Source organism: Puntigrus tetrazona, chromosome 14 (genome assembly GCF_018831695.1).
Source record: "Puntigrus tetrazona isolate hp1 chromosome 14, ASM1883169v1, whole genome shotgun sequence".
Lineage (NCBI taxonomy): Eukaryota > Metazoa > Chordata > Actinopteri > Cypriniformes > Cyprinidae > Puntigrus > Puntigrus tetrazona.
The window spans coordinates 16,716,330-16,742,808 of NC_056712.1; the positions used below are offsets into that span (position 1 = coordinate 16,716,330).

The window sequence follows — 26,479 nt, forward strand, 5'->3', positions numbered from 1 at the left end:
TATATTGCTGGACATAAAATGCATTAAGTATTATTTACAGCTCAAATTAAACACATTTTACCAGAAGGCTGTCTTAACTTACAGTGAACCCAAAAAAATTAATTTAATGTTTTTTTTTTTTAGATCCTTTGAATAGACTACTGCATTTATAGACTATATATATATATATATATATATATATATATTTATTTATATTTTTTTACAGCAGTCAAAACTTATCTTCAAGACATTCTTCGAATTCCATAAATGAGCAAAATCAGAAAAGCACTATGTTGCTAAACATGGATCTTCCTGGGAAATTCAAGATTGTTTTGTCGAGGGAAGCTGTGGCTCTCGATCTCCAGCTGTTTAAATGTTAAGTGTCTGACTGAGACGTTGCTGACCAATGTGTTGGCCACACGAGCATTCGAGGGCACCTGCTGATTCCACCAGCTGGATCACAGCAGAGAGTCCCAAGTTTTGGCAGACGTCCCAATATCCTCCTCTCATCAACTTTCCAGTTAAGAACAATATCTAACCTCTCATACTCACGTACATGCCAGTAAATCCTTTACTGGCACAAACATGCTACATCACAAGGGACTCTTTTAACTCAATCCCTTCTCCTGTGGGAAGATCATGTGCTATGCACTTCGCACAGTCATTTAACCCCAGTGGGGAACATGTAGACTCCCAGTCCCCAAGCAGGAATGGCCCGTGCCATATTTGGATTGTGAACCACTCAAAGATGCATGAACCAAAGTTTCTAGCAGCATAAGGCTTGAAAATAGCAGTTGTTCGTGTAGTGAACCACTCTGAACTAAATTTGGAGCATGATTTTGCAACATGATGGTTTTGATGTAATGATCACGTCCGTTCATTTAATTACGTTCATTCTATTTCTATTAGCTGCGAGACCAGAGAGAGTTGTATATCTTAGCCCATTTTGTATAATTAAGATTATGATTTCTGAAGTTTCATATGACAGTGCTGACAAAAGTAATGATGCTTTGAACTTTCAAATCAAAATAAAACGATATTCGGTATATCGATATTTTACAGTATTACTGTTTTTACTGTAGTTTTGATTAATAAATGCCATATACTCATTTGAAAAACATTTTATGCTTATTCCTCATGATCTCTTATTTAAATATTTATTTTATTTAAATATAATTTAAACTGTTAAAGTACTACACAGCCATTTTCTATTAGGAGCTCGATATAGCAATGAAATTATACTCCTAAAGCACATGGGAGCAATTTAAGCAATTATCTGAGGCTTCAGAAACTATGTGTCGGTCTCGTTACATCAAACGGAAAGCACAGCAGCAAACATGCACGGTTCCCAACTTAACGTAATTGTGATTCAAAAGTTACCATTTAGGAGAACATAGAGTTTGTTGTGTCCCGACTCATATAAATAGCCTGTTTGGAAATCCCTGATGAAAAGCCAGAGATTCTTCCTATTTTGGAGAATACAAGCAGCGTTTCCAGTATATTAGGGGATTCGAGAGAGCCCATTACTGTGATGTTATGTTTTTACCGTCAGGAAAGACAGGAGCCCGTAATGCAACCATTAAACTGTTCTTCTGAGGACATCTATTTCAAGACATCCATAATAGAATCTCCAACAGGTAGGATAAGCATCAGCAGAATGCATAGCTTTCAAAAGAAATGCAATTACTGTTATCACATTATGCACACGAAAGCATCCAGAACAGAAAAGTTCTTTGTTCTGTGGTAAAACGTTCCATTCAGAGCAGCATTTCTTTGTTTTCATAGCGTTTTCAGATTTTGCTTTTAAATTTAAACTTAAACTAATATCACTAAAAGAATTACATACTGCTATCCAGCCGGTTTTTGCAAAGTCTTTCCACACCGTATGCTTGCAGCATAAGCCTGACTGTGTGGCTTGCATTTATTTTCATAAATTTATCGGTCAGTCTAAATCTTTGTATGAAAAAAGTGAATAAAGCTGCTTTGAAGACAGCAAATTATAGCCTCTAAAAACTTGTAGCCTTTCAGCCTTTGAATAATTCATCACAGATAAATTAGACTAATAAATGTTAAGACTGAATCCATTAATGCCTCCAGTTCTCTCTTAGCTCTTGTCTACTGGTTTAATTGGCAGCGTAGCTGTTTTTATTTTTCTCCGTCCCTGGCGCTCGAGCACTACTCATGGAGATGAATGACGTGGTTTCATCTCTGACTTCTGGTAAAGGCTTTTAGGCTGAGGTGAAAATGGCCAGTGTCCAGTCCTTACACAGAAGTCTGACAAACCCTACTATAAATAAGCCATCAAAACAGAACAACATGATCGCCATAGCACCATGCGTGTACAAATAGCACAAGTGAGTATTTTAATTTAGCTTGTGCTTAAAAACAGCTCGAACGCAAAACTGACTCAATTTAATAAACAGCCTTAATCTTCAGGTCTATGATTTGTCAGCCCATGTACATTATTCTAAAGAAAAAAGTTGAAAACACAGTCGATCCAAAAATGATCAAAAAGAACACCATTTATTTAATCGATATCATTTTTGAACAAAGAAATAATAAAATAGCAGTACAATGTGACATCTTAATAAAGACAGCCAAACGCATCCAAAAAAGGCATGTATTTCAAGCGCTCTTATTGGTATTGCTGAAATATATTCATATTTTAGCAATTCTAACAGCAAAATTGTACAAGCTGCCTTTAATCTCATGTAGGCCATACAGCTCTTAACATTCCTATAAAATTACAGCAGTAGTGTTTGCTATTCTGTACCATTTTGTAATTTATTCCTGACCACCTACAGGTCTGCGAAGCGCAAAAAGGCACAAAGTAGAGCAATTTTCCTGTTACAATTATTAGGTCATTTTTCACCCAAATTGATGTGAGAAGTCGGAAAGTATCACATTCTTTTTTTCACAGTTATTTTCTCCGAAATGTCTGCCATTGGATTGAATTCACCGCCCTGGAAATTCATTATGTTATCTAATTTTCCACAGACAAAGTCTGAGGCAGAGGAAAATAATATTAACCAGTAATGTTGTAGGTTACCAAACACGATCCAATCAAATCCTGTTGGGTAAAATAAAGTCCCGTCTACAATATTTCCCTGTGTGCTGTGTTCAGAAATGCAACACTTCAATGAAGTTTAAGTTGCTATGAAATGGTGAACTCGCATGAGTTGCAGAGTTTGCTGTCAGAAATATGCATGCTCTGTCTGCTAGCATTTCATATGGGTCATGAACTGAGAAATTAAAATTCTCTTGATCTTTTGACATATAAAAGGTCACTGTGTTACAAAAAACATCATGTATGTTTCAGAACTCAAAACTTTGTTGTTAGTAAAAAAAAGCTTATATTGAAGGCAGTTTGCTGAAAGAACTTCTTGTTAATAAGATAATAAGTAACTACTTTATGATAATAAGCAACGCCTAAGCAGAAAATCGACATAACTGCCGTGCGCATATAGACAAAGCGAATGATGAAGGTGGTTCTGAAGACAACAAGATGCTAAGCTGCGTCTTTGCTTTGCCTTCCTTCTGATCACAACTTTAGGAAAGAGAACCTTATTCTAAAAGAACCTTATTCTAAAAGAAGTAAAAGAAGTAAAACAACCTAAATAGGTCCATACCATATCACTAAGAACTTTATTTTACTGTGGATTCCTTTACAAACAAGGCACTATTTGCCCTACACCAAATACGACCCTAAACCTACCAGATAGTGTTAACAAATTCAAAATAAATATAAAAACGCAGTTGTTAATGCAACCGTCATTTCAGCTTCCTTTTACACAGATACGAACTGTTTTGTCAAACTGTATTTACACAGGATTGAAAGCGGAGCGGATCTCCACACTCCGTGAGATACTGAGTAAACCTACTTTCTATGAAAACCCATAAATATGAAGCTGGATACGTGCGATGCTAGCATCCAAAAGCATCGGTTTTCAAATATCTCAGCATATTAATATTGTTCTAAAGTCATAACATGATATTCTTCATCTAATTGTGTGAAAATGACACTTTATTAATCGAAACTCTATTTTTGTGCGAATTAAAGGAGTTTTACTGCCTCTAGTGTATTTGTTTTTGAAACGGCAGTGATATGTACTTCGCGGTACGTACGTCATGTGTCGCTAAAATATGCACCAATGTATGTTTATGCCGTGAGACCAGGTAGGAAAATGGCTTATTTCAAAATTATGCTTTTTTTAATGTCAATTTCTTGATAACATTATGAAGGGACCTCGGAGAACAGTACAAAAATTCGAATAAAAAATACTCAACCCGTTTAAATGAACTTTCAGCGTAAACTGGTGTTTAGGAGCCTTCATGTTCACCGCTTGTCCTCTTGGAGCGTTTCCATGGTGGAGCTATTTATTTGACGACCGCACTGAAATATTGATGGCTATGGAAATGAGCGTGGCCTTTTGGCTTGGCCGTCCCTGGCATTTCCCCAGACAGAATGATTCCTAATGTTTCGATAGATAAATAAATGACCAGTGTGAGCCTCGCTCATGAATATAAATGTGGAGCTGTGTCCATTTCTTAGGCGAGTGTCCAGCTCCCTTCCCCTCCAGCTGTTCTGTCGCCACAAGTCTGCACCCTTGAAATCCAATATCATAATCTTTTCCTCATTTACTGCTGACAGGTCATTACAACCTTTGATTTACCCAAGTCCTGTGGTGTCACAGGCAAAAGTGTCCGCTTTGACAATATTTATTGGCTGTGGTGTCTTAAGATTTATTTTGAGGATGACCTCTGAATCCTTTTTTAATGGGACACAGCAGGGGGTAATCCTGTTTGGCTCAATGTTTTATTAAGGGCTGTAGGTGAATATTTATTTACCTTTAATTACGCTATACTGATGATACCATGCGTGATATTTTTCTGCAGGTCACTTTGTTGTTTTCATAAATGTTTCATTTTAGAGTTCGTTTTAAGAGAAATATATACCTCGAAATGATGTTTGAAACATGTATTTTGACATTTTTGTCTTTCTGACGTTTAGTAGAACGTCGACACTGTTTTTCTCAAAATTAATTTACTGGTGATCAGCTGTTAAGCTTCTAATATTGGCAACAAATCACTATAAAAATGTCTGTTTAGATTATTTTTTAGTTTTGTTTAGAAAAGGCAGTGTTTTTACTGTTAACTACGAAAACTAGTAAAATAATGTGATAAAGGTGCAGTGAATATAAAATATTAGAGGAAAAACATAAAAATTAAAATGTCATAGCAGCTAGCAGAAAAAAAAAGTTTGTTGAATTACCAAAATTACTAAATTAAAATAATATAATTTAAGCTAAATATAAATATTTATAAAAATAAAACAAAAATGACAAAAGCACATAAAATTCTTTTAATAACTAAAATAATTCAAAATATTAATAGTGTGTTAGTATAAAACATTTACTAAAATAACTAATTGGAAATGAGAAATCCTACCTTAGCAACGAACTCAAAAAAGGTTAAACTGCCAAAATTTCTGTAAATAAAAATAAATAAAAGCTTAATAGAAATATGTTAAAAAAAAAAAAAAGCCAGAATGAATAAAAAAATAAATAATTCTAAAACTTGGAAGTTCACTGAAATTCAATGTTAATATTTTCCTGTGCTGTAGCTCTTAAATCTTATTGATGTTTTTTATATATAGTGCATTTAGAGGCCAAATGTCGATACGACACGAAACCAATTGCAACATTACATCTCTATATGAGCATAATCTTAGAACATATGTCTGATGGACTACTTTTTTGATGCTTTGCCATCATTTTCGGTGAGCTTTCACAATGTAAAACAAAAAACAGCATTAATGACTAATGGTTTGGAACTGCTTGAAAGTAAATGACGACAGACATTTCATTTATCCCTTTAAAATGTAACCTAATACAAAGGTTTAGAATAGCAAATTTGAATGGCTCTCTCTTGTCATGACCTATGAAGGCACAGCATACCACTATCAGATGATGGTCTCAGGTGAACGACGGGTGGTCTACATGTGTGACAAGCGGCACACGTGCCAGCCGTGGCTCTCTGAAAGCGAAACATGCGTCATGCACATGAGCACTCGTTCCTATCTGTCATATTTGCAGCGCTTCTTGCCTCTGCCTGGGAGTTAAGTAATGTTATAATGTGATTAAGTGACTGTTCCTGTCATAGACCATCCCTGAAATATTCAGCTTGTGCTAAAATAAGTCAGATATTTTCGGAGTAGAGTCACATGGGCTGTTAATCCATCACTGAAAAATTAGTAATCTAGGTCAAACCAAACAGGGGTTTAATTAGTTACAATAGCCCCCCAGGAGTGTGCGACTGCTGCTCGTTGCTGGCAGCCGACTCAAAGAGATGTTAAGCTCTGACACACCAAAAGTGGTCATGTGTAAGATCTGAGAATGCGTGCGGATATATGTGTATGTATGGTGTGTATTTTGATACCGTGCTGCGTGTTTCTGAGCTGAAACGCCAGGCTTGTATCACCTTTCACTCTTGGGCCTCATATCCCAAGAGGGATGTTAACCAGCCACATTAGACACTTGCTAGCATGCTACCGTGCCGGGGAGAGACGCTACCTGCACTCGTACATGCTGTACACGGGGATAAATCAGTGTTTCGCTTTACAAGGGGAACGGGTCGCTGATTCTTAATGATATGTCTTTCAGGACTGTGTGACATCAAGACACCGCAAGAAGCAGAGATCTTCAACATGAACACAGGTACGTTTAGATCAGTTTCCGTTTGCATGGCTGAAACGATTTGAAATGTACAGGATGTGTTGTTTTTGGACACGGCTGTATGATAATACAGTGTAAACAAGTGCTTGTTGTAGTATGGCCTTCTTTTTAAATAGTAACTTGACTGCGATAGGAATAGAGTAATCATTACCTACCGTAATATATATCATCGTTCAAAGTTTTGAGGGTTGCAAGGTTGCATTTATTATTTAAAATTAAACTATAATATTGTAAAATATATAATATATATTTTTTATATATATATATATATATATATATATATATATATATATATATATATTTAAAAATGATATTTATTTCTGTGACGTAAAGCTGGATTTTTAGCACCGTTTAGAAAATTCAAAAGAATAGCATTTTAACTGAAATATAATTTTTAATTATATAATATAATATAATAATTATATATTGCTCTTATTGACACTTTTGGTCAACTTAATGCATCCTTGCTGAACAAACTTTTTTTTTTTTTTTTTTTAAAGAAAGAATAACTTTTGAACGTTAATGTTTATTTAAATGTTGTGGTATTTCCACCTGAAATGATCAGATCTTAATAATAATGTAGCACTTAAATTTTAAGGAAATAACTAGATCCTCAGGCAACGCTGATATGTTTCCTTTGGCGCTGCGCACATCTGATGTTGCTTTTACACAGACAGGAAAAATGCACTGTATATGGAGCAGCCGGACTAAAACATATACATCTAAGAGCTAGAGACTTCTTGAATCACAGCTAAATAAACAGACATTTCACCAGGAAATCATCTGTCTATTGATTTTTAAAATGGATCTGAAGTTCTAAGAAAATTTGATAAATTGCTATGATGATGACTTCAGTATGGTAATTTCTATTCATGATGCCATTAATTATGAGCAATTTTGTCTCGCTTTTGTGCTCTCAAAAACATTTCTAAAGTGTTTCTATTGTTTTGAGAAAACAATAAAAAATAGTAGCAATGTGTGGTCTTATCAAAATATATTTTAAGTAGAATTTATTTACAGTAGAAGTAGATTTGGCCCTTTAAGAACAAAATAAGAGGAAAGCCCCTGCCTACTGTATCAGCCAAAGAAACATTTACAAACAAGTAACAATGTAAACAAGTTTAGATAAAATTGGCTCTAATCAAGTGTTGTGAGGCAGAAAGGAGTAAAAATTCCCTTCCCTTCGCTCAGGCCCAAAAGGACTTGTTTTTTTAGGGCAGAGCATGTGATTTTGTATTCATCTCAGGGATTCTGAGAAAAGCAGTGCAGGGGGTGTTCTAATTCCTTGGCTGACTTTCGCAGAGAACTCTGTCTTTTCAGACTCTGACAAAGATTCTGGCATCCAACTGCCTTTTTGACATCCAGAGGTATAGCAGTCAAGGAAAAGGAAAGCCGTCAGACTACATCTGGCAGTGCCAGCACCCCACCCCGTCAATCCGAAAAGTAGTCTCAAAGTGTCCTCATTTTTAGGTTCTGCTTCAGTTGTGACAACCACCTTGGATGCCAAGATTTCTTAGAAAACACTTCCAGCTAATACGCAATCAAATTTCTGACACATGTTTGATGAGATGATATTTCTGTTCTGAATAAAATTGTTCTAATGTTCAGATAATCTGCTCTCTGCTATATACTCTAATGTTCAAGTTTGTGGTCATAAGATTTTTGAAAGGACCCTTTTATGCTCACTAAGGCTAATTTACAGTAAAAACTAATATTGTTTTAATATGTGTTTTCTATTTGACTATATTTTAAAAATGGAATTTAATCCTGCGATGCAAAGCCAAATTTTTCAGCATCATTACTTCGGCATTTATTGTCACATGATCCTTCAGAAATCATTCGAATATGCTGAATTTGAGAAATATTTATCATTATCCATGTTGACACTTGTGCTGCTTAATATTTATGTGGAAACCTGATACGTTTTCAGGATCATTTGATAATTAGAAAGTTCAAAAGAGCAGAATATGTGCTTGAAATATATTTTTTTCCAAACCGTGTGAATTATAATGACTGCTGTCACTTTTGATTAATTACAGTTAATGCATCCTTGCTGTAAAAAGCATTCATTTTCAAAAAAGAAAAAAAAAAATCTTATCTTACCACACTTTTAAAATGAAAGGTAACATATCAGTGAATTTCCAGGTATTAAACATTTTAAAATGTTATGTTATTTCTGTGTACATTTTTGCGCATGCTCAGTTTTAAACAATGTCATCTGCTATCAATTGCAATTTGTTATTCGGCAATCGTCAGGCAGACTACATCCGTGCGCACTGCGTAACAAAATCCATCCCGGCTTGCAAAATAAAATTGTATTGTATATTGTTGTGCTGCTAAGGACGTTTGACGTTGCTCTGCTTGCTGAGTCACAGTTATCTTGCCGCGCAACAGTACTGATGCATGTGCGTTTGTGTTTGCATGTGCTACTGCGCTTTTCACAGACAGTGGAGGACATGTCCGCAAAAGTGCCACGCTTTCACTCACTCTAACCCCCATGAAGAGAATCCAGAGCTCACCAAACCTATACACGTTCACAGGTATATCAGGAACCAGATCACACTAAAACTACAAAAATGCACGAAACATTTCACAACTAGCGGCTCAAATATGCTTCATATTCACATTAGTCTGTGAGCAGTGGAGCATATACGCTGATCTGACAACATCGCTGCTGGTGTTAAACGTGATGGTGTGTTTACTCAGACACCGCGAGCAGGAATTCCTCTTCACTGCACTCAACGTCACTCATTCCACATCTGTGTTTTGTCTCTCTGCATCTTACGTCCTACCACAGCCTTCCTCCTCACCGTCTCTCTCTCTCTCTCTCCTACTCTTGCTCGCCATCTCATTCTCGTGTCTGCGGCTCCTTAAGGAATGTTCGAGAGCGGTAGCTCTCCTTTCCTTCGCTTAAAGGGAAAAAAGCAGCTCACATTGGCCAGATTGTTGCCATAGTTGTGCACTTCCATGGCAACAATTGTATACTTCAGGATTTTTCCCCCCCGTCTCTGTCGGCACAGTTTCCTCTGGGGGTGACCCTTTTTGTTTGAGCAGTCTCATGGACTATGACCTCACACACACATATTCTCCATTGTTTAATTAGTCTGCGGGCGGTCGAGGTGCTAACTGAAAAAACACCACTCATTCAGGACAGAGTTAGAGCGCTGTTCATTTAGCACTGTTTAATGAGCAAGGGTTATTACGTCAATGAAATCGAAAGAATAGTTTTCTTAGCCTTTTCACTTTCATCAAGTGACAAAAGACAGAAGCTTGTGTTTTTTAAACAGCGTTTCTGAAATTGTTTTTTTTTTTCAGAAGTGCCTGATTTTCTATAAAACTTCAAAGGGTTAGTTCACCCAAAACTTTTAATTAGGCCGTTTTACTCACCTTCGAAGCATCCTAGGTGTGTCTTCTTTTAGACAAATCCAATCCAGTTATATCAAAAATTGTTCTGGTACTTCCAAGCTCTCTCGAGACGATGGCCGGGTGTTTCAAAAGCGGTCCAAAACCTGTTAATAAAGTGTGCACAAATGTTAAAAAATAATGTCCCTCACATAGCTTTTACGACAGTTTTTAATAGAACTCAGATAGAGTTTGTCTGAAAGAAGAAAGTCACACACACCTAGGATGCTTCGAAGGTGAGTAAAATGTTCATTTTTGAGCTAACGCTTTAAGGGCATCCTCCTTTATATTTAAAAAATGTGCCACTTTCTTCCCACTGTCATCTATTTTTCCATCTCATTCATCTGTTGTTTCATAACAAGAAGCAGTGGATTGGAATAAATTAAGGATGCAATTTATGCACACATAGTCCACTAAAAACATGAATCAACTAATTAGTGAATATATTATATCTCATTTGCATTAGGCACTGTGAAAACTAGATCCGTTGCAAGTGTTTAACAAAGTTTTCTCACTTTAACCCATGCAGACTCTGAAGCACAGTCTAAAGATTCGGGTAAGAAGCTTTGATTTGATTTGACTTGTGTCATTAACATTATGTCATTGCTGAGTTTTAACGCAGTTCTTTCTTTTCATTGGTCAGCAGTTGCGTTCTGTGATTAAATATTTTGCATATACATAAACATGAAACACACTTTTAAGCGTTTTGTTTGTCTCTTGTCAGATTTGTGGAGGCCGGGCAGCAGCACCAGTGATGGTCTGAGAAACGGTGACGTGTGCTCTTCTTCTCTGGCAGCTAAAGGCTACAGAAGTGTCAGGCCCAACTTTCAGGATAAAAAGTCTCCCACACCAGTACGTTCTGCCGTGTTTACTTCGCTCATTTGTTTTTCTCATCCTTACTGTTGCTGGAGATTTTCCTTCCTCAGGAAATGTCTGTGGAAACCCATTCGACAGGTTTTATTAATGACATTTTCAACTGTAGCGGTCACACCCATTTCTAGCGTTTCAAAACTGAGCACAAAGCAAAGCTCTCAACTTTTATTGAAGGACTCTCTGTACTGGTTATCATAACAAATACAGAACACTTCTGTTTCCTATTATACTATTGTGTTTTTAAAAGGCATTAGAGGCACTGTACTTGGTCCCACTTTATATTAGCTGGCCTTAACTACTGTGAACTTACATTAATCATTTAATACAGTGCACTTATTGTGTACATGCAGTACATGTTTTTACATTGCACTTATATTTTTAATTATACTGTTGACCCATCCCTTATACCATAACCCACCCATAGCACCAAACATGTCCCTAACCTTACCCAGATCCCACTTAAATAGCAGAAGAAGCGTTTTACAATACAGTATACAATATATGTATTTATATGTATTTATTTATTTGTAAAGTATTGAATGTATTTAATGTTTATTGCAACAAAATAAAAAAGTGTAAAATGAAACAAAAAGAAAGATGTTGATAATGAGATCATAATTGGCGCCTTTAAACCATACCCAAACCGTTATTTCAGTTATCTATCTTCCTTATCTTTCTCTCCTCGTTTGTACTTTTATTTGTAATATTTGTGTCCTCATCGCCAAACATGTGCCTGAGAGAAGGTTTCCGGTTGTGCCTGCCCTCACTATAACGATATATACTGTTTATCTCAGAGAGATTATTCTCCAAGGCAACATCCACACCTTTGTATTTAATAAGAGAGAACCACCGCAGAGCAACAGTATCTCACCCGTGCTCTAACATCCCAATGCCCACTCTCCTCAATCAGGCACGAGAACGTAGTGTCCAGAGCGGACCAATCCTCATGTTCCTCCCTTCTTACAGCCTTCATCTAGAGAGCTGGAGAGACAGGTAGCTTCTCTCTCCATCCGCATTAACCCAAGGCCTCAGATATCAGGACGGCGCACACAGACACTGTTTTTGAGACCCCCTACCCCTCCTAAAAGGATGGATCCTCCGGCTAGCCGTCCTCCACTGCCATCTGCAGCCCCTCCAGTGGTATATGTCACAGATTTCATAACCACTTATGCATTAGCTTAATAACAGCCTCCCCTACACCATGCCGTGCCTTAGCAAACATAACTAATGCTGTTTTTGTTTTCATTTTGCTGATCTACATTCAGACTCATGCCACTGTAAAATGAGATCTTCCTTTTTTGATGGTAAAATCATGAACTGCAGTGGTAATGGACCCAAATAAATTTCCAGACATAATTTTTTCAGCTAACCATACAGTATTTGGCTTGTGCAAATAAAACATACACTACCATTCAAAAGTTTAGAATTGGCACTTTTTTTTTTTTTTTTTTTTTTTTTAAGAATACTTCTATTCAGCATTATGCATTAATTAATTTAAATATTTGAAGTAAAGACCATAAAGTGAAAATGTAACAAAATTATTTCTTAAGACTATGATGCTGAAAATGCAGCTTTCAATTGAATAAATGACATTTGTGATCCTGGACCACAAAATCAGTCTTAAGTCGATGGGGATTGTTTGTATTAATAGCAAAAAATCATTAGGATATTAAGTAAAGATAATTTTCCATGAAGATATTTTGTTAATTTCCTACTGTAAATATATTAGAACTTAACTTTTGATTAGTAATTTGCATTGAACTTCCTTTGGACAGCTTTAAAGGCAATTTTCTCACCTTCAGATTCCAGATTTTCAAATAGTTGTATCTCAAATATTGTCATATCATAACAAACCAGCTTTCAGATGATGTATGAATCTCAATTAAAAAAAATTGACACTTACGGCTGGATTCGTGACCCAGGGTCACATTTTAAAATATTTTTGAATGGTAGTGTAAGGTAGTATATATTATTTATGCATATTTTTTCTACAGCACTATGAGCTCTGTGCAGATTGGTTTGTTTTATGATAACGCTGAAATGCAACAGTGGAATAACATTTTAATCTCCTATCTGTAACACCTCCATCCTCTCTAACGCACAGCCGTCGGCAAGCATCACATCTCTACGTCTCACACCCGCTGTGCCCGACTGCTGAATCTCATCTGTGCCACTCTCCTCTCTGTCATTCAGCCTGAGGTGCCAGTCCTTCTCAAACAAACCTATCCCGGAACAGCACTGACCTCACAGTCACCACCTAACTGGCTCAGACTCTCCCTCGATTTCATCAGACCTGACCTTCAACCCGAGAGCCCTTCTCCAGGCCCTCCCTCTCCGTGCTCGGAGCCTCCGCCGGGGCAGAGCCGCTGCTCTTCACGCACTCAGAGCGAAGCGTCCACAGCGGTGCTGGAGGAGCTGAGGGTGTGCGCACTAGGCCCAGAGGGTGGCTCTCGTACCCCTTCTCCAACCCTAAGCCTGATGAGTGCAGTCACAGTCAACTCCCCTCCAGCTAGCACCGCTCATGTAATTATTCACCAGCAGTTCCACACTCTGTCCCGTCTGTTACTGCTGCTTCTTTCTTTGACACTTTTCATGAGGATTCGCACTGTACCTCTATTTCTAAAGGGGCCATATTCAGCTTTTTTTGCATATTGTTTCAAAAGTTTGGGGTCAGCAAGATTGATTTTTCTAAAAAAAAAATCAATGCTTTAATTCAGCAACAATCCATAGTACTAAAGTAAATGTAAAAGTACTAAGCGATTGTACAAAAGTGCTATATAATAATATGAAGAAATGACTGGAGTAATAAGTACTGATATTTCAGCTTTATTATGACAAAAAATTAATTTGTTTTTTTGACTGTATATTTGATCAAATAAATGCTGCTTTCTTGAGCAAATGATACGTCTTTAAAAAACATTACCGTGCATATACTCAGTTTAAAAAAGTTTTTTTAGCACTATTATTTTTGTTTCACCCCTTTTCATGAAATGCCCCCTTTAATTGCACAAAAGTCCACATGCTTTTTTTTTTTATTACATCTTCTTTTCTGCTCTCTTATCAATTTGACACATTGTTTCTAATTTGGTTTTGTTGTTCTGCAGTTCTGGGAGCTGAAATAACAGACACCCGTCTCATTTGTCCGTTGTTCACATTTAACAGTTTCACTACTTTTTCTCTGTGTAACATCTTGGACTATGCCAGTACTAACATATTTTCTAGATTTACATCAAATCAAGGGTCTTGGGGGTCTTCTTAACACTTTTTGTCGTACAGATCAACTATGTCAAACACTTCAGCTGCAGGAGAACACAGTTTTGTTGAAACTTCTTGTATTGTTCATGTGGTATATCTTTTGGTATACTAACACTTTATACTAACACTTGTTTGTCCTCGAAATCAATAAAAATATCAAAATACTGAGAGCTATTCTACTTAAATACATTGTTGTTGTTTTTATCTTTCCAATGGGTGAGCACTATATTTTGTATATTTTTTACTAGTCTTTTTGAGATTTTGCTTCATTGTTTGTTGTTCTGTTCTTTATCCACTGTCAGCTTTCATTAAGGCTAACACATGTCATTTGTGACACAAGCCAAACTCGATGTAATTTATTATGCCTAAAGATGTTTCTGCAGTTAACAGGATCTTTGTGTTGTGTTATACAGGGCCAGATGACTGTGAACGGGGGACTGAGTGTTCCAGCAAGTCCTCGTAGTCACTTCCAAAGACCCTTCTCTCCCTCAACATACCCCCCTCCTCCTTCACTGAGCCCTAGTATTACAGCCATGCAGCAGGCTAGAAGCACTGGTGAGTACTGAAGCTAATCTGATACTTCCACATGCTCTTCAGTAAATGATGTTTACTGTCATTATTGATTTAATCATTGGAAAGTGAAAGGAAACTGAATTAGGAAATGTAATTTCAGTATGTTTGTGTACTGTTCATGTATATATAAATACACACATATACATGTATATTCAATAAAACATTTACGTGCATATATATATATATATATATATATATATATATATATGAAGAGTTTATTTACAAAGATATAACTACACTTTTAACAATAAAAATGCTTTTTCATTGTGCATTCCAATAATTTCAAACAAACTGCATATGTTCTTATATATATATATATATATATATATATATATATATATATATATATATATATATATATATATATATATATATATACATATATACATATACATATATACATATACACACACACACACACACACATATATATATATAACATATATATATATATATATATATATATATATATATACTACATATATACACATATACATATATATACACACACACACACACACACACATACATACATACATATATATATATATATATATATATATATATATATATATATATATATATATATATATATATATATATATATATATATATATATATATATATATATATATATATATATATATATATATATATATATATATATATATGTATATATATATATATATATATATATATATATATATATATATATATATATATATATATATATAACCAAATAACTTTGCCAGCTCTTTTAATAAAGTCAGAAGCATGCAGTATGACCAATGCAGTCTAATTCATAAATGAATGAATCTCATAAGCAAGTTCTTTTTAGTGAATCAAAAACATACTCTTTGACCAGTGGAGTCTGAGTCACAAACAAATGATTCTTATTAGCCGGTTATTTTTAGTAAACCAAAAACACTGAAGCATTTTTTTTATTTATAGTTCAGTAATACTCAATTATTAGTTTTAATCAGTCTGAAACACTCCCATTTGCGATTTTGAGCATTAGCAGAGAACAAATTCCCTTACTGTGTATATAATTGTGGAGTTTGTGAATAAGAATTAAAATCGAATTAGAAAATCTGCACTTGATACCCAGCCATACCCAGTGAACACTGCTTAATTAAATCATTGAAGACATGATATGAAGTAGCAGAACCATAAAAATACATAAAACTATTGTTGCTGTTTAAGTAATCATAATACTATACACCTGTCCTGGAAGTATCTGTGCAGTCAAATGCCTGTCATAAGCGTTGCAGTTGTCCCTGGTCACTGGTGTGATGTGCCAGACTTTAATGAAGCACTAATGCGTAAGTAAACGTGACCTGACTACAGCGGTGTTTACCACCCCTGTGACACTAAGCATATCTGGACTGGTCCGTTCTGAGTGTGCGCCCGCGATCTCTAATCCCAAGTGGCAAATGCCTGGGATTAAGCTCAAATCTGAGCTCCGGAGCGGCTGAAGTGAGGGAGGAGCTGAGACACTGGGATTATAGCGTCTGCGTGCGCGAGGCTGGCCTTTGTCTCCGAAGCAGAGCCCATTTTGCCGTTTTTCCCCAAAAGGCATCAGTCTGAATGCCCGAGAGCTGTGGACCGGAGAGCTCCTCTCCGTGTTTATTATTCTATGCCGGAATACTGGACTCAACATATTTATGGATTATTTCTCCTGATTTGGAATTAAAGTCTGCATCCCTGACCTGGCTGTATTTCTCTGTATTTACTGACATGGGAATGTTGGTTAGTTCCATGGGAATTACTAAAAACACACACCCCCCAACCTGACCCTGTCTTGCTCCCATCAGCCTCTGAGTCCAGCACTCCCATCTACGCCAACGTGGATCTTCCTGCACGAGCGCCACAGACTGACAGGAAAGAAACATCAGGGAAAGCTCCGCTCTATACTGGCATCGGTCCTGTGGATGAGTCCGGGATTCCCGTTGCCATACGGACAGTGAGTAAATGCTGTTCCAGGATTTTAATCTTTTTGTTTCCATATTTATACTGTGCAGCTCAAAATAAATATAATCCTTTTGTATTGTTGTATATGTTTTTGTCATGCACTCAACTCAGAGAAGCAAGTGATATTGTTTTATGATTGGAATTTTTTATGAACATTTCTACCACAGTGTCTATTTTTACAACAAATAATGTAATATGTTTTGCAGTAAAATAGCTACCAGTTTAGCTAGCAGTTAGGTACTGTTTATCTTAAATATACAAATAAATAATACGTACAATTTTGACACCTAAGTGTAATTTTAAACTTAAAATTGTTTAAATATTTTCATAGTTTAGTATTAAACGTCTGGAAATGGGATATGGATAAAACAATAAAAACCTATAATCTATAACAATGCATTTAAAAAGTACAAATATAAATGATGAATGCATGGCAGAAAGTTTATAACACAGTTGTTACAAGAAAAGAAAAGGTCTGTTAGTTTTATTATAAATAAATCTCTGGAGTTGAAGTTGAAGAAATACCTATATGTTACTTCTACTTATTTACAGTTTATCAATAGTATAAAAATGCAACAAACAAGCTTAGCATTCATTTCCAGGAAGCTCTCTGACTTTTTATTGGCTTTGGAGACATTGCCGAAAGTGTATACCTATAATTGTTAATTCCAGAATTAATCTTCAGTCGGCCTGCGGTCACATGGGACGGACTGTTTTGATTTGTGCGCTAAATTGCATTTTCCCACACAGAGTTTTATTTAGCCCCAGGGAAACAGGGGCAGCTGTGCTCAGCATCATTGATGGGCGAGCAGACAGACAGTGATGTGTCTCTCTCAGCTTAACGTAGAGAGGCCAGTTGCATCAGCATTTTTATAGGAGCCTTTTGCACGCAGAGTTTTGGACTCAAGGTCATGGAGCACATTCGGGTTGCTATTTATTTTCTAAACTTTGCTTCTGGACCTTGGAATCTTAATCTGTAAGAGCTGGGAAAGCCTGTAATCTAAAAATGCTTGCTTTGTGTGTTGTTTTAGACTGTCGACAGGCCAAAAGATTGGTACAAGACCATGTTCAAACAGATTCATGTGGTGCCTAAACCAGGTAAGACAGCGTTTGTTTTATATGTACCATCATTAGCCCTTAGAAGGAAAAAGCCTATTATGTGGTTTTTAAAAAGATGTTATAATCAAACGCTCGCATGCCAACTTATTTTTGCTTTTTGCTTTTCAATGCTATTTTTAGAGCACTTATGCAACGTAGAAATTCACTTTTTCCATTCGTTATTTTACGCAACAGTTTATTTTTATGAATGCAAGTAATATACAGAACCTCCCTGCATTTTCTGAATGATTATGGACCTGTCTGCCAAGGGAAGAGATTTTTTTGCAGAGAAGTGCAACCTAAAGAGGAGTGACAATAAAAGCGCTTATCTCAGCAGGTTGTGGATTACAAGTGCGTTCATTACTGGAAATGGACTGTCAGGGGGTTTGGCTGAGAGATTACAGGGGTCACAGGATCAAACCCTTCATTTTGCATCTTATTATGTCTTTAATTGTCTTACTCCTGCATCCTGCTCACAAATTAGTTTGTTTCCATTATTAGATTTAGGGCACTCTGTATTCAGTTCCTGTTTGTGATATATGTAATCCATATTAATCATGTTTGCGTATTTGTTTTCACAGATAATGAGTGGTCTGGGCCCCGTACTGCCACAGATCCTGTTACAAGTACTGGCACAACTATTTCCAGACAAGGTTTCTCTTTGATTCAGTATTACTTTCTTACCAAATAATGTTGATACCAAATAATCAAAACTAGAAGAAACAATAAAACCAGCATATATCAGTAGGAATAAGTATAATTGGTAATTAACGTTTTTGGGAACACTTTATTTTAGTGTCCTTGTTACATGTTAAATATGCTTATGATAGTAATAAAAATGATTGTACATAATTTTACGCACATTTTTTGCAGTTAATTTTTCACTGTTTAGAAAATGTAAATGCATTAGATTAATTAGTTTATTATTTTAATACATATATAGGATATAGGATATAGGATATATATATATATATATATATATATATATCCTATAAATGTTTTGTAAGTCTCTTATGCTTACAAAGGCTGTATTTATTTGAAATACAATTTTCAGTTTTTCAAGTAAATCAAAACTTTACTGTAGAAAATAAATGCATTTGCATAAAAGCAATGCATAAAAGAAAGCATTTAAATATTATGTAAACTGTTATTACAATGTAAAATTTTGCATATTGATAATCTGAGAATATTTTATTTCTGCAATCTGGGAATATTTTATGCCTTCAGTGTCACATGACCCTTCAGAAATACTTGCTAATATGTTGCATACAAAATAACAACAACAATAATAATAAAATAAATTAATTAAAAAAGTAATAATTGGTTACTATATACTTATATATGTATATACGTTTGTTATATTTTTTATACGTGTTGTTATTTCTTTCAGATAAGCATGCTGCACCTAATGCTGTTCAGGCCCATCCTGCACCTAAAACCAGCACCTATCGGCCCATCACCAAGAGTGTCTCTGATAATGGAATATACGGCTTCAGGGTGCCTGCCTCCGCTTCCCTTCCTTCTCCAATGCCCTCATCAGCATCCACACAGCAGAGAGCCAGCGAAAGAGAGGCAACACAGCGAGGCAGGAGCACACCTGACATGTGAGAATCACTCCTTCATGCTTATACCATGACAACAATACTTATCAAGGAATCAGCTACTTCTTCCCAGTTTTCAGGAAAATTTGTATGTTTTGCTGCAGGAATGAGTGGGGGCCTCCTGACAGAAAGGTGGACACGCGGAAATACAGAGCTGAGCCGAGGAGCATCTTTGACTACGAGCCGGGGAAGTCGTCTATTTTAGAGCAAGAGAGAGCAGTAAGTACTCAGTGACTTTGTTATCATTTTTGCGAGAACTTTTAAAACGGCACCGAATGAAATGAAACGAGCCTAGTTTGAGCAAGTAACTTAATTATTTATGATTTGGTTACACAAAGTGCATTAAATTTATGTGGCATTTTTACAATTAGAGTTTAGCATTCGAAGGCACAAACATATTGATCGCAGAATTAATGCCCCGTGGCTTTATGGGTATAGACGGATCGTAAAACCAGTGTCACTAATGAAATACTATCAATCGGTGGGCCCCGGCGTCAGCAGCGCTGCAGGCACGATACACTGAATACTGATCATCTAACTAAAATGAGTTCTTCTTGTATATTAATAAAACTGCATTAACAATATATACGCGGCAACCTCGCATGATGGGCTTTCTGTATTTGGAAAAGAAGCTCCACAAACATTTGCCCTAATCGAGGCTGAAGTGCTTCGGCAAGCCTGCGCAGAGTCACTCAATAGAGCAGATAAATTGCGGGTCCATTAGAGCGTAATGTGGTCAAGGTCACTAATAAGGTTAGAGAAACCAATTTGCTCCTGCTAGAGCGGTTTGTCCTTGTTCAGTCAGTGAGAATTTGTTATGTACTGCTGCCCTCTGCTGGATAGGAGCGGAAAATAAAAAATACAGCCTTCGTTCTGCAGCTGTTTTCAATATAGCAATAATAGTTTTCTGAACGACACAAATCAACAAATGTTCGCTTATTTCTCGCCATTCCTCATTTTACACCTGTATCTGACTGTCACATTCGCATGAATAGCTTGTTTTCATCAATTCCTTTCCTCTTCTTCCCCCGCTTGCTTTCATTACCAACACCAGACAAGTAACTTAACGCCAGAGGACATAGATTTAGAGAATGAGCCGTGGTATAAGTTCTTTGCTGAACTGGAGTTTGGGCGGCCGGTAAGTGTGGCTTTGGTTTGGTGCTGCTAGCATGCCGCTTGTGATTGGTGTGGGGGCCGAAAGGTCAGATACGTGCCGCACATGCTGTCTGACTGTGGTGGACATGTCTGAAATGACTGGTTGGAATGAGCAGACAGTTCTGGACACCGTAACACATGTGCTGGAGTGCGACAAATAACCAATATCGGGTTCTGTGTAAATGCAGAATTTGCGTCTTCGCATTTCCGGCTTTGATTTGCACACATTCAACTAATGTTGTGGAATAATTTGACCGTATTTGCATGACTTTACAAATGAGATTTTCACTCTTTGTGCAAGGTGTGTGTAGTTTAGTAGTCTTTGGTTTGGCGTGCTGTAGGTTGTGTTTATATAAAAGGAGCTGTCCTGCAGTGTGTAGTGTTTATGTTGCATATGTTTAGTTTGTGGTCGTCACGTTGTTGCTTTCATAGTCATGTGACTTTACTTTCTCCCTTGTTATGTCACCATTTTTCTGCTATTCTCGCCTCTGTCCCACCTCTGGGTGAAGCCTCCAAAAAAACGTCTCGATTACAATCCAGAGAGCTCTCCTCGATTCCGAGCGGAGGTAAAGGATGAATGAATGAGTGATTGGCTAACCGCTTTACTGATCAACTAGCAGAACAAAAAAGAAATTAACAACCCCTCCCTTATTTAGCATCACTTATACATCACTTACACTTATAATACTAATACTAAAAGTCTATTGTTTCAAATAAAAAGCAATGCATTTTTGAGGTTTGCCACCAATTGGACACTAGAACTGAGAAAATAAAGGTTTGTGCACAGAGGAATTACTTAGAAATAATCTGTAAAAACATGTTAATAAATATTGAGTGACATTCTTTTGCCATAACACTCTCTACATACTTGTAAATAAGGTATATCTGATATAAATAATGTTTTTTTTTTTTTTTTTTGCAAATTTGTATAAAAAAATATAATTAAAAACTCGGTACTTGGCATGCATGGTAAATTCATAAGAACATTCTAATGGTTCTCTTTGATTATTATTAAAGTTTAAGCACACTTGCATTTGCTTCTCTTATCATAATACCATTTCTTTCTAGTATTACATCATTTATTTATCATGCAACACAAGAGCATTTCCTCCTGGCTGTCGTCTGCCGATTCTGTCCATGTGTTTGTAGTAAGTGAAGGATCTATGGACATGCCATCTACAGTATCATATTACATCTCCTCTTTCACTCACTTTTTTCTGTCATTGTAAATATAGTTTTCAAGCTGTCAAAGGGAATAATTAATTAAGAATAAATAAATAGGGTCGCACTCTATTTGTTTTGCACCCTATTTAGAATCAATGCAAATCAAGTAATATTAAATACATATGTTTTGTAATCATGGCACATCTTAACACACTATCTGTTTTTAATGTTGACGCAGAAGGGAGGCGTGATTGAAAGAGTGCATATTTCAGTGCATTTTGCACATAGTTAAACATTATTAGTGATCAAGACATATGCACAGGCATATAACTACTGCATACAATAGATGCAGCTTTTTAGTTAAGTTCCCTTAAAAATGCTTTTTTTTTTTTTTTTTTTTTATCACTTGCTCCATGTGAATTGCTACTGACCACCGTAAGGAGAGAACGTAACTTAGAGGCCAGTGTAGTAACAGTTATGGTTTGAGGAATGCTGTAAATCCAAACAAAGAATTGCTAAAAATTGTCACAGAGGCTTTGCGGCCCAATTTTGAGCCTGCTAGTGTCGTATGTGTCACTCAGAGCAGTATTTATGTTGACTAGATGTAAATGTGTCACACCGAGGAGACATTCCTGGTACCGCATGCTTGGGCTACTTTTAAAGAGGGTTAAAAAAACGAGAGGGGCGTCTGCTGCTGGTCTGAAGAGCTGTTCCAGATAGCACTGCTCAGAGCTTCAGCAAACTGGAAGATGATTATCTACTCAAGCCATGCATACAAGGAATTCCCAGCTTTGTTCGACATAGAAACCCTTGTAAGTGATCTAACCCATCTAGCTGTCCTGGGAATGGCTGGGTTTGTGAGGGACAGCTGGCCCACATCACTGTGTCCAAACATGGGAGTTTCACTGTTTTTAATCATTGTTGGATTTGTGAAGGAGAGCGCTGGGTATCGAGGAACCTACTATAAAGTAAAGATGGAAAATAAGAAAAGAATTCACCCTGCTTTTTCTGCTTCATCTGTTGCAGACCTCCCTTTATCAGCCATCCATAGAGAGGAGCCTTGACAGGCTCTCAAGGTAGGTTAACTATAATTACATTGAAATGATATGAAGTCACACAAATATATGGCTTATTGCATAGATTTTAAGATATCGATATGTTTTTAAAATATCAAAGAAACAGACACTGGAAACAGATCTTTTCTCAAAGCATTTTTGCAGTGACTTAAGGGATGCAATCACTGAAGTTTTTTTAACAAAATTGATAAATAATATATTATATATAATATATAATACTATCAAATTTAACAGACTACTTGTGAAATATTTTGCAAACATGCAAAAATGCCATTTTTTTATTTTGTTTTTCAGTATATTTTAAGGTCACTGTGACCCTGTACCACACAACCAGTCTTAAGTGTCAATCTGAAAGCTGAATAAATAAGCTTTTCATTGATGTATGGTTTGTTGGAATATGACAATATTTGAATATCTGAAATCTGAAAAAATATAAATACTGAAAAAGTCACCTTTAAAGTTGTCCATATAAAGTTCTTAGCAATGCATATTACAAATGAAAATGTTTTGATATTTTCACTGTAGGAACTGTTAGAAACCATGGAATTATTTTCTAATGGAGATTTATAGTGCATTTTATTATAGACTCGCTCTTCTTTTTTAACACAATTTTTTACATTTTTAAATGTACTTTTTACAAATCTTCAACCACATCGATTCTGCAGCTCTGCCAGTGATAACAAGAGACGAAAATCTGAACCTGCAGCCACTCAACCCAGGGCTCAGAGCAGTGTGGGCACAACACAAACGTCTGTCAGACCACTGGAGCTGCCCAGAGGCAGCAGCACCCAGAGGAATCCCCTTTCCAGTCCCAGTTCCCCCGCCGCCACCAGGACTAAAGGTAGACATCAGACATGCAGCCAGACTTGTGCACATTATTATAAGAATAAGCAACAGGAGAAGGTTCACACACAATTTTCATTTTGCTCCTCGCAGCGCAAGCAGAATTTTAAACGACTTTCCCTTTGCATGAATAAAGTTCAATGAATTATTTAGTGTTTACAATCTTGCCTCAGTGTAGTGTAGCATATCAATTGCTTCTTTATTCATTGAGGCCTTGTTGATCAAGATGTCTGATTTCTTTCCAGTTTTCCTCCAGGTCGTAGTATAAACATCCTTACTTTTCTCTCCTGTGGGTCAATTACCTTTTAATGTCTTCTCATGTCTCTTTTTTACCATGCTGCTTGTGGTGGATATCTAAGGTGGGGATGTGAGCAATATGCACACAGCACATTTAAATTGTCAAAGTCCAAACCATGCTACCTCAGAATCAACATATGAAATGAAAGGGCAAAATGAGGACAGTTTAGCTGTCCCAGGTGTCTCAGAAGGCTTCTCCAGCCTCCCAGAAGGCTGGAAAACAGTTCAAGAGAACCCAGAAGACTGGATTATCTCAGAGGAGACCACGTCTAAGCTCAAATCCTGGAGTTGTGATGACCTTCTCTCTGAGGGCAGGGGAAAAGAAGTGCAGACCCGTTCTGAAAGTACCGGCTCCTTATTGCACAACGGAGAACAAGACGCAGCACAATGCATTGGTGCCCAAGAGCCTGAGGATCCTAGGGAGAGGACAAGGCACCGCTCAGCCCACGATGCACCAGGCTTTCTCAAACTCTATAAAAAAATGCATCACATCAACCGACAAGAGCTGATAAACTCTACGGTGATATGCTCCGTCAAAGCCAGGATCCATAAATATGAGAGCGAACAGCGGAAGGACAGACGCACTGGCAATAAGGGCTGTAACGAAGAGGTGCCTCGGGACATGGTGCACAATAGGATTTCTGAATTCGAGAGTATGATCCAGAAATCCAAATCCATGCCAAATCTTGGGGACGAGTGCCTGATCAGGAGTTCTTGTAGGAGGGCCAGCAGTCCCAAGCGTAGCCTTTCTATTGAGTCATTACTGGATGAAGAACCACCAGCCAGAAATCCTCCTGAAGGACGGCCTCAATACCCCAAGATAAACACCCATGTGCCAATCCACATTCAAGTCACCAGTGACCAATTACAAAACTCTACCATGCAACACGACTACTCAGACAGCGAGCACGATGCTGTAGTGTCTGACCTCAGCGACTTCATCCAGATTGAGGGATCATCTTTCTGTAGCGAGAGGGAGTTTGACGTGTGTTCATTTGCCTCCTCCGAGAGCTTCTGCGGATCCGGGCACCACCATCATTATCACAGGCAGCTTGTGAGCTCCTGTAAAGGCCGCTGCCCAGCTTCCTACACGCGTTTCACCACTATGATCAAGCACGAGAGGGCCAAACAGGACCGGAGGCAACATTTGCGAGTGGAAGAGTCTGAGTTCGGTCTCAGCAAACTCGCTTTCCTGGTCAGCCCAGTGCCTTTCCGCCGGAAGAACCTGTCACCTTTGAGTAGTTCCCGAGTGCCAAACTCTAAGAACTGTGTGTATGAGGCTCTAGATTCTGCGCTAAAAGACATCTACGACCACATTCGCGCCGAGAAGCACAGGGGTAACCTGCCAGACAACAGCATCCTTCATAGGTTGCTGGTGGAGTTGCTTCCTGACATTCCTGAGAGGAATTCGTCTCTACACGCTTTGGAGAGAAACAGCCCAATAATTCAGCATCGCTCTTACCACTCACAGCCTGATGGCATGCCCAGCCAGGACAATCACCAATACGAGTACTCACGCCTGTCCCACAGTGCCTCTCAGAACCACATAGACAGCAACAACAACCAGAGGGAACACAACTTTGAATACTTCTATCAAGGTGGACCCTACTCATCCATCTCTGGTTTCCCAAATCCCATTCTGTCCCCCGTGTTTGAGTTCTGCTCCTCCACCATTGCTATGTTCCATTTGTGTTTGTGTATGTGCTTGCTTAGAGCGAGGGTGTTCAAAACTGCTCCTGGAAGGCCAACATCGTCTAGCGCAGTAGTCCTCAACCTCGATTTTAGGTACCCATCGCTCTGTACATTTAGTTTATCTGTCTTATTTAACATACTTGTGCTGGCTTCACACAAAATCTGAAACTTCCTTCTTTCTACTTCTAAAGTTGTAATTACACGTTTGCCCTGTTTAAGTGCTTTGTTGTCAGAAAAAAAAATCCTGTCTGCTTCTTGGGGAAATTGCGTTAAAGGTGAAATATATACTGTAGAACACAGGTCTCAAACTAAAATCCTGAAGGACCACAGAACCAATGCTTTAGGATATATTTAGTTAATATCCAACAAGTTTTGAACAAAATTAAGCATCCCATTAATTGGTAGTCATACAGTATAAAAAACTATCTAGATATTCAGCTGACTAATGAATCCTAAATTTTAGTAAAAAAAAAGTTATTTTCCTGTTATTAATGTACATAATATACATCAAATGTAGATGTTGTGAGAAAAAACTAAACTTAGCACTAATAGCACTAATACTGTTTCTCTTGCTCGCCATGTATCAGAATGATCTAAATTATCAGGGACGGTGTTCATGTCCAATTTTTGACTGGGAGACTCATGTTTAATTCCGATAGGATGTGAAAAGCTGATTGAGCTCCCTCTTAACAAGCTGTTGATCTGTGTTAAATAAGGAAGACACATAAAATGTGCAGACTGGCTTAGAGAACCACTGCTTTAGAGT

At 37.1% G+C, this 26,479-nt stretch overlaps 1 protein-coding gene across 1 annotated transcript in view; it reads left to right on the top strand.

Moving 5' to 3' along the window:
* sorbs2b (sorbin and SH3 domain containing 2b) overlaps window positions 1-26,479 on the top strand; it is a 44,196-nt gene that overhangs the window by 6,245 nt on the left and 11,472 nt on the right. Inside the window, exons 3-19 of the mRNA XM_043257019.1 lie at window positions 6,642-6,695; window positions 9,158-9,253; window positions 10,645-10,671; window positions 10,840-10,967; window positions 11,955-12,128; window positions 13,182-13,511; window positions 14,657-14,798; window positions 16,631-16,779; window positions 17,819-17,885; window positions 18,467-18,538; window positions 19,276-19,489; window positions 19,591-19,705; window positions 20,541-20,624; window positions 21,151-21,207; window positions 22,832-22,881; window positions 23,547-23,722; window positions 24,084-25,619. Of these exons, the coding sequence (XP_043112954.1) occupies window positions 6,642-6,695; window positions 9,158-9,253; window positions 10,645-10,671; window positions 10,840-10,967; window positions 11,955-12,128; window positions 13,182-13,511; window positions 14,657-14,798; window positions 16,631-16,779; window positions 17,819-17,885; window positions 18,467-18,538; window positions 19,276-19,489; window positions 19,591-19,705; window positions 20,541-20,624; window positions 21,151-21,207; window positions 22,832-22,881; window positions 23,547-23,722; window positions 24,084-25,619 (3,471 nt within the window). The remainder of the gene's footprint in view (window positions 1-6,641; window positions 6,696-9,157; window positions 9,254-10,644; window positions 10,672-10,839; window positions 10,968-11,954; window positions 12,129-13,181; window positions 13,512-14,656; window positions 14,799-16,630; window positions 16,780-17,818; window positions 17,886-18,466; window positions 18,539-19,275; window positions 19,490-19,590; window positions 19,706-20,540; window positions 20,625-21,150; window positions 21,208-22,831; window positions 22,882-23,546; window positions 23,723-24,083; window positions 25,620-26,479) is intronic.